A 9701-nucleotide genomic window follows, 5' to 3' on the forward strand; every position below is an offset into this window, starting at 1 on the left:
AGTAGTACTTTTGGAATATAACATGATATGGCATGGATGTTATTCACTACAAAAGATGAGTTCTAAGTTCGTCATCGATGCTTGAAGACAAGTTTTTTTTTGTTTTTTTTATTTTTTTATTTGAGGGAACTCTCATAAGAGTTTTAGGCATTGCCAAAAATACTCTTCAAAAACTTTCTTAGATAATTTTCATGTATCCCACATTGTTCTCAAGCATTTCAAATTCAAGTTTCAAGTCATCATATCTTCAAATCTGGAACTTGGAATGGAGGATAGTGAAGATTTAGAGCTACTTCAAGTCATCATATTTCTTCAAATGTGGTGTGTTTCCTCTGTTTCTATTGATACCTTTTTTATTTTTTTCTTTTTTCCCACGACATTTTGATTAGTTTTTCCTCTGAAAAGTGAATACACAAGGGAAACAGAGGATGTCAAGAAAGTTGTATGCAAAGTTGTGTCTTCATCATAATACTCTGCTTCTAGATCTGCCAGATCTAATTGCAAGACACATGCACAGTAAAGTTTAGACATGAACACAGAAATATCATTTGATGTCAGATAAATGGCAATTCAGAAAGGCTTGAGCTACTGCAATTAATTCCTGCAAGTTTCAGTCATCTTTTCCACACATAGCATGTTCTTTTACCTTTACCATTTATCACTTGCTCCGAGCCAATAGGAAGGCTGGAAAGTAGGTAAATACATGAAAGAGGCATCACAATCCGATTATCTGATTTGAGTATGTACATCATTCCTGGATACATATCATGTATATACGTGCAAGAAATAAAAATAGAATTTTCAATTGATCAGATATTGATCCACACAATGCTCCTGCAATGTTAAAACCAAATCCACATCCAAGTTACATGACATATGTAGGGCTTCACATCTTAAGTTCCTCAATGACACAAATATAACTTGAAATAACAAGTAGATTTGAGATACAAATGAACCATCAACGCATTGCAGAAAATGTTTGAGCATGCACTGTGTACACCCAAGTAAAAAAAAAAAAAAGGAAAGATAATGTCTTTGTGAATAAGAGCAATAACATAAACCATAGAAGTCATAAAATATGACAAAACTTACACTAAAATCAGTGTCTACAAAAGTAAAGAACTTAAAAACAAAGAATAATATTTTGGCCTTCAAAGATTGCCATTTCGCCTCGGCGAACATATTCTTGTTGAATTTCATCCATAGCACTTTTATCCATCATCATAAGTTCCTTTTCCTCTCTCACTTGTTCCAATCGAAGTGTTTTTTTCTCTAAGGCGCACTCTCTTACTTGAGGCGCAACATCTCTTTAACAAGATCACGTGCTTCCTCAAAAAGTTTTATTTTCATCTTCTTGTCTTCCTTCATCTCATTTAGTATCACAACAATTCTCAGATTCATTTTTTTCTTTAGTCTTTCGTTTGTCCTTTTCAGCCTTCCGGCCTATTGGTCGCTCCAAGTCTACAAAAGCTCCGTGCGAGGCCTCGTCTCCCACTATGCAAAGCCTTGTCTCCCCCTAGATTTATCACGATTAATTTTTTCTTCGGTTTTGCACTTTCCATATGATCCACCCATTTTGGATGAAACCTCAAAACAATCCAAAAATGTTCAAAATGAGTTTTGCCTTGCCAATCTGAAAAATTAACAAATGCAACATAATTAAGATCTTTTGGAATAAATAGAACATAGTCCAAATAAATTCTCCACCTGTGCATGAGACAAAAATTAAATATACTGAATTTACTCATCCGTGAATATTGATACCCTGAAAATACTTATGACCCTTTTTCTTATGAAATTATATCAGCATAATGAAATCAGATAACCATTTATATTCTAAGGGAAAATTACAGTTTACCCCCTCAAAGTTGGTAGCGTTTTTCAATTCGAACACTAAAGTTTCAATTTTTGCAATCCACCCCCACAAAGTTCTAATTTTTTTCAATTCGACCAATATTATCCTAAAATTCCCATATTGTCCCTAATTTTTATTTTTATGAAGAAAAAAAAACAAATTTGGGGGTGCAAAAATGGCCAGATGGCCAAAGAGCCACCCCGAATTTTTTTAAAATTTTTTTATAAAAAATAAAAAAATAAAAATTATGGGCAATATGGAAAGCTTTGAATACAATTGGTCAAATTGCAAAAATTTGAAACTTTGAGAGGGTAGATTGCAAAAATTGAAACTTTAGTGTTCGAATTGAAAAACATTGTCTACTTTAGGGGGGTAAACTGTAATTTTTCCAGATTCTAATCATTGGACACCAAAGTAATAAATCTACATTAGTTCTCAGAGTAGTTGAACTAGTTGTGCATTACAAAGGCAATGCAGAGCACAAATAGCTCCCATCAGTTTTGTGCATTACGCAGCCAATACAAAGCTTAAGGAAAGGATAAGAGTTGTGCCAAATAGACAACCAAAACAACTATTGGTCAAATGAATGGCATTGTTATGTTGAGATGACTATTATCACATCGGCAATAAAACCATATTATTGACAGGAAGTGTGTGCAACTCCTTGCAGTATATATATATATATATATATATATATATATATAGAGAGAGAGAGAGAGAGAGAGAGAGAGAGTGACTGCCAACATCATACTAACAAAATGAAAAATCCAAATAAATAACCTCTACTAAGACATTTTAAAAGAGAAATCACAGCATATTGATCATCATCTAAAAGAAATCCCAGAAATAAATAATTTATCATCCGTATGTATATTGGTCATAAAATCCCAGGCATTTCAAGCCTCAAAGATACCTCTACTAAGATGTTAACAGAGCACTGAAATTATTAAGTTTTTCCTATTCTTGTGAGATGAGACTCCATTGTGGTGTGTGTTCTCTCTACCGTTAATTTGTATTCCACAACACTGTTCACAAATAAAAAAAGAATTTGTTTACATATGCGTGTTTTCTGTTAGCTCTATGTTCTCTGCATACTTGGCCTTACGCTGCGTCAATTACAAGGAAAAACACTTCGAGGCACACAACCATATACCCAAAACATTAAAAGATGCTTCTTATGATATAATCACTGATACAAGAATTACAATAAAAACATATACCCAAAATTACAACCCAAATTGATACAAACATAGCAAGAATGAGATGGAACAAGAAACAAACATACCAAAAATAGAGGCTCTATCCGTACTTGAGGCCCAATGTTGAGTTGACCCAAATTTATTTTTGATTGTCAGCCAGATTGGAAGCTCTGATCGGCCAAAGCATCTAAAGAAATACCAAAAATGAGCGCAGAGAGAGAAAATGAGAGTTGCAACAAAAAATGAGTGAGAGCGGGGGAGAGAGGAAATACCCAAGGCTTGAGAGAACGAGTGAGAGCAGGAGAGGAAATCTGTGGCGCGAAAGAGAGGTCAGTGAAAACGAAATAACCTTAAAAAATAGAGTGGCGAAAGCTTTTGGCTCAGGATATTTGGGGAGTGACTCTGACAAAACCAAAATGGCGAAGGAGAAGTGAGCTTGTTTGATGGCTGGTTTTATGGAATTTCTCCAAAATAGAAAAGAGAGAAATGCCAAGCTTGTTAAGAATGCTCTTAGCTAGCCACTTTTCAAAAGCACCCAACAACAAACTCTCTAAATCTCTCTCTACTTCATTTAAATATTCTTTTTATTATCATCTTCAATTCAGCAGAAGCAACTGCACACAACAACATAATATTTACACCATCCAGGACAAAGTCAATTCTTGAATCACACCCAGATATATGTCATAGAATATACATTTTAATAATAAACCATAACTCTTCCATCTATAAGAAATTCCTCAATCAGACTAAGTAGCTCATCCAAAAAATCGAAATCTGCAGACACACTTCTTGTCTCCACATCAAACATCAGTACCAAAAGGAAAAGAAAAAAGAAAAAGAAAAAGAAATAAATAAAAAATAAAAAAATAAAAACAGTTCAATTAATAGAATTCTAGAAGTCAAAAAATTGTATGAACTATAGAAATATAATAATATACAATTATGAACAAACATGCAGCAAAAGAACACACCTGAACTTTCTAATTTACACTCATAGCAAAGAACAAACTCAAACCAGCAAGTATCTCCTAATCTATGGTTAGGATGAAGAAAATCTGTGGGTGAGCTTGAGCTAACCCTTTTGTTTGATCTAAAGGAATTGGGAAGGAAAGGTATTTCCCTCATTTGGTTGGATGGAAATGGAAAGAGAGATGCAATCCCTTTCCTTCCCACACCAAATCCTTTCCACATGAAAAGAAACATTTTACATATTTTATTCTACATTTTGGACCGACCATTTGATTTCTCTTCTCCTCTTCCTTCTCTCCCATCTTTTCCTCCCTCCCTATATCCTTCCTCCAATTAAATATAGTGTAACTTGGAAGAACTAAAAATCGGCTATCATCACTTGGTTAAAAGTGGAGGATGTACAGGACGGCATAGAGGATTATTATATATGACAATATATATAATAATGCAATACAATTATACATAAAACATGGAGGATGTAGAAGAGCCATAGAGCATTATATATGACAATATATATTATAATGCAATACAACTAATACATAAAATATGAGCGAGAAATCAATGACATAAAAGATTTGTGAATGACTGAACAGTGAGACAAAACTAATTATGATGAAAATGAAACGTGCGCCTTTTTGTACTAATAGGGGAATAGAGCATTAGTATAAATTTCATGGCTAAGATGTGCAAATCTCCATAAGATTGAAAGATCCAATTTCACTTGTATAACTTTGATGGCTACAGAGTTGTCTTATGACATTTCATGCAATTCTGCAGGAATAACTTTTCAGGATCTTCAAACAGACAACTCACCCTAAAATTTCATCATGACCAAATCTCATAACAACAGGAATTACATAACAAAAGAACTTGGAGTAGTTCTCTTAATAACCACTAGCACATTTAACAAGAAATAGGATTTTGGATTAGTTACACTCGTGGACCCCAACTGTTGAAAGTTTAACACCATGGGATTCTACTGGATCAAACAACTGAACAGCCAATATTCAATTCATGATTTGGGTTACAATTGATTCATGTCATTCTTTGCCTCATACATATTCCATTCTCATTCTCTTGTCATTTCTTCAAGATCCCCTTTCTTTTCATATAGCTTCAATAGCTCAGAAGCTTCCTTCTTATAAGGTGTCACAAACTTCTCAAGGAACTTCTTCTCTTGGTACTCAAAAAGTGTAGGCAAGTAAATATTCTTCTCAACCAGACCTTTTGACATCAAATCATTAATAACAGAAGTCCTCGGAATAATTCTCTCCTCCAAGCTCAGCAATACAAGTATTGGACGTTCGACAATAAGCGAAGACTCCCAGCCCATTTTGTTGACAAAGAAATTCATTGCCCTCTCAATCTTATCCTCAGACGCCAAAATAAACAAGGGGTGTTTTTTAAAAGCTACAAGAATCTCCGCCTCGGACAAACCCCACCTCTTGTAAGCATTGACCTTCCTCTCCCAAGTAGATTTACTCATACCACTCATTGCATAAACAGCTTCAACAAACTTCATCTTTAAAGGATCGAACCCCATTTTCTTTACTTCCTCCACAGTCCTTCTAAACCTAACCGAATCTGTCATGAAAACTCTAGGCTGGGTTTTAAGAAATTTAACCATATAAGATTCGGGCACTCCATTTTCTCGCAGAGTATTGATATTGGCCACATAAGTGTCAAGATCATTACATAGAATACCCGAAAAACGTTTAATAGCAGTAACAATATCCACATCAGTTCCAAGCAAATCCTTAAAGAAAACAAAAGAAGGGACAATATGGTTTTCTAGGCTAAGATCCAAAATGGTTGGACTTCTAGATAGGACTCCAGCAATGTCAGGGCTTGCAAAGCCTTTGGAGTAGAAAAACTCCAACTTGGGCAAAAGGGTTTTCTCAGGATCTGATAAGAGCACAGAAGGGACTCTTCCAATAATGTTCGATATTTGGGTTTGCGAGAAACCATGGTTCTTGAAAAATGCAATGACCAAGTCTGCTCTATCTGGGTTTTCGAAATTAACAAACTTGGAAGCTGAAAGAGCAGTTTCCGGGGACAAACTACATGAGTTTATGAGGTAGGACACTGTAAATGAGTGTTGGGTTGAAGTGCTTGAGATGTGTCTGGCAAGTAAAAATGGTTTGGGGACTGTTGAAGCAGCCCTTGTAGTATAATGAGACCCATGGACAATAGTTTTGCAGAGAAAATTCAACATAGATGGTTTGGAAGAAGAAAACTCACCTATATGTTTTGAATCTTTTCCATGAACAAAAATTAGTGGGAGGCGGAGACAACCAGCTATCACCGTATTGTATTAGGTTTTCCGCCAGGTCCCGTGTTGCCTGGTGATTAGGGTGGGGTATTTCGGGTTTTTTATTTTTTGTTTTTTTAGGGATATTTCGAGTTTTAAATAAGAGAAATCATATCTAAAATCCTTAGGTAAACACGCTTTTATTAAAAACTCCCTGGGTATTTTTTTTTTGAAATTTAATCCTTGGGTCATCGAAACTATTAGAAAACTCTCTACCGTCAATTTTTGTTAACTTCCGTTAGTCCACTCAAAACTCACCATTTTATCTGATTAAAATATATTTTTTTTTATTAATTTAATTTAAAAAATTCAATCTTAAAAAAATAAAAATAAAAAATAAAAAATAATAATAATAAAATTTGAAAGGTGGCCACCCCCTCCAACCCCTATGGGGTGGTAGTAAAGCCACCCAGGTGGTTTAAGCCCCACAGGGGTGGCTTGCTGCCACCCCGGTGGTTTGGGGTGCCCAGAGTCACCCCAAACCACCCATGGGAGTCTTGAGCCACCCAAGCCACCAGGGGGGTGGCTCATGACCTGCCAGCCACTTGCCAGGGGTTTGGGGTGGCCCATGAACCCAAACCACTGAGGGTGGTATACCAAGGAGTTAACACCATACTACGGCCACCCTTCAAATTTTTTTTTTTTTTATTATTATTTAAAGATTGAATTTTTTAAATTAAATTAATAAAAAAATAATATTTTAATCAGATAAAACGGTGAGTTTTGAGTTGACTAACGGAAGTTAACAAAAATTGACGGTATGGAGTTTTCTAGTAGTTTCGAGTGACCCAATGACTAAATTTTCAAAAAAAAATACCCAGGGAGTTTTTAATAAAAGCGCGTTTACCTAAGGATTTTATATATGATTTCCCTTTAAATAATGAGGAAAGTAAGGATTTTAGATTTTCAATTTGTTTTTTTTTTTTTTTTTTAATAACTAAGGATGATGTGCACTTCAATCATACAATTTCATTGGCATTTTGTCGATTTTAATAGTTAAAATCTGGGTTTAATGTTCAAATCAAATATTTTTATTCAATTACCGAGATAAATGTTAGGGGTACCAAATTATTTATCAGGAGAGCCTTACCGGAGATTCTTATCCCCTAGCATTTCTCTTTACCAAAACACACATATATGGTCCAACGTCTTATACTTGTTCTCGTGTGACTAACTTTTTATAATAATTTTTTTGAGATAAATGTATTTTTTATTCGTGTGGTTTCAGTTTTTAACAAATAGCATCCTAAATTTTAAAAAATAATTAGTTACTTTCTAAGGTAAGAAAAAATAATAATAAGGGAAAAATCCACTTTACTCCCCTGAAGTTTCAAGGGTTTTTCAATTTGAACTCCAAAGTTTAAAAAGTGACAATGTACCCCCCAATGTTTCAAAAATTTTCAATTTAAACCTTCCGTTACAATTTCCGTTAAATTGGACGGAAAATTTTTTAAAAAAAGCCTGAGGGTAATTATGTAATTTTAGAGATTTCCGTCAAATTTAACGGAAGGTTTAAATTGAAAATTTTTGAAACATTGGGGGATACATTGCCACTTTTTAAACTTTGGGGTTCAAATTGAAAAGCCACTGAAACTTCAGGGGAGTAAAATGGATTTTTTCCTAATAATAATAATTGGCCCCTATCATTAGAAAAGTTGAAATAATATGTTAATGTACTATCTCAGCACCAATCAAAGCATGACACATGTCACTTATAATAAAAAGTAGGAAAAAATATAAAAAAGCTCCACAAACTAATAGCGGTTTGCAATAGAGCCCTACAATGTTCAAAAGGTACTAAAATAGCCCATCAAACTACCAAAATGTATCAAAAATACCACTTATTTTTTTATATTCTTATAATACCCCTATTCTTTTAAAAAATAAATAATTAAATAATTAAAAAACACACACAATGGGTGAATAAATTAAAATATATATATTATTATTATTTTTTAGAATAAATAAATAATTATTTATTGTAGTTGGCCTAAATTATAAATCTCTTCATATCATATGAAAGTAAAATCAAAGATTCCTGAGATATTCCAAAAAAAATTTTTAGTCCATATTGTCAAATTCCGTTAAGAAATATGACGAATTCTGTAAAATGTGACATTAATGCCAATAAAAATGGCGGCATGTATTATAAAAATGGCGGCATGTATTATTCTTAATAATATATATATATATATATATATATATATATATATATTAAACTAAAAAGGGGGGGAGGGGGTGCGGAAAGCCGCCCCTTTCCTTTTTATTTTTTTTCTTTAAAAATAAAAATAAAATTTTTAGTTTTTTATTTTATTAATTCTTTATTTTAGTTTTTTTTAAAAAATAAGGGTATTATTGGAATATAAAAAAAATATGTGGCCTTTTTGACACACTTTGATAGTTGATGGGCTACTTTAGCATATTTTGAACATTGTGGGACTCTTTAAAAAATGGTTGTTAGTTTGTAGGACTTTTTTTATATTTTTCCCTAAAAAATACTAAAAATAAATTTTGAATAGGAAAAAAAAATAAAAAAAAACACATACCCCCAAATTAACACCCAATTTGCCATGCCTCCCGAACTAAATATTGCATCAATGTCTCCCTAAACTACAAAAATTTAGCAATGTACCCCATTTTTTAGGAAAAATTCATTTTACCCTCTGAAGTCTCAGATGCTTTTCAATTTAAACCCTAAAGTTTAAAAAGTGACAATGTATCCCCCTAATGTTTCAAAATTTTTCAATTTAGATGAAAATTTATGAAATTACGTAATTATCCTCAGGCTTTTTTAAAAAAATTTCCGTCCAATTTAACGAGAATTAGTAACTGAAGGTTTAAATTGAAAATTTTTGAAACATTAAGGGGTACATTGCCAATATTTAAACTTTATGGTTTAAATTGAAAAAACATCTGAAACTTCATGGGATAAAGTGGATTTTTTCCCATTTTTTTAACCAAAATTGACAAAAATACCCTTATAAAATTTTTTGAAAAAAAACATTAAAAAAGAAGAAGAAGAAGAAGAAAAAGAAGAAGTTGGTGACCCACGGCCACCGTGGTTTTTATTTTTTATTTTTATTAGAGCTGACAATTTTTGATATGACCTACGAACTCAAGATGAAATTAAATGGTTATGGTTGAAGAGTCTGACTCATTTAATTAAATGGGTCGTGTTATAGTTGACATATATAGTCGTATACCCATGCATCGATACAACCCAAACCCGACATAATGGCGGGCAATTTTCGACATGACCCGCAAACTCGACATAAACCCAATACAAAATTAAAGAATTAGGGTTAAAAGGTTTGACAAGTTTAATTAAATAGGTTGGATTAGGGTTGACCTATATAGTCTTATA

The 9701-nt window shown here is 33.2% G+C and overlaps 1 protein-coding gene and 1 long non-coding RNA gene across 2 annotated transcripts; both read right to left on the minus strand.

The window, feature by feature from the left end:
• Nucleotides 1–1021: 1021 nt before the first annotated feature.
• Nucleotides 1022–3368, minus strand: LOC132177080 (uncharacterized). The gene is made up of 3 exons (XR_009439732.1): nucleotides 3327–3368; nucleotides 3141–3241; nucleotides 1022–1633 (listed from the first exon to the last, which is right to left on the minus strand). It is a non-coding gene; the product is annotated as an uncharacterized LOC132177080 (long non-coding RNA).
• Nucleotides 3369–5019: 1651 nt separating this feature from the next.
• On the minus strand, nucleotides 5020–6362 carry LOC132177071 (uncharacterized). The gene has a single exon (XM_059589289.1). The coding sequence runs from the start codon at nucleotides 6239–6241 to the stop codon at nucleotides 5096–5098; it is 1146 nt and encodes a 381-aa protein (XP_059445272.1). The 5' UTR covers nucleotides 6242–6362; the 3' UTR covers nucleotides 5020–5095.
• Between the last annotated feature and the right edge of the window lie 3339 nt (nucleotides 6363–9701).

This window comes from Corylus avellana, chromosome ca1, assembly GCF_901000735.1.
Source record: "Corylus avellana chromosome ca1, CavTom2PMs-1.0".
NCBI lineage: Eukaryota > Viridiplantae > Streptophyta > Magnoliopsida > Fagales > Betulaceae > Corylus > Corylus avellana.

Excerpts from the sequence above, each read along its gene's own strand:
- LOC132177071 (XM_059589289.1), bottom strand. The coding sequence starts at position 6,241 with ATGTTGAATTTTCTCTGCAAAACTATTGTCCATGGGTCTCATTATACT.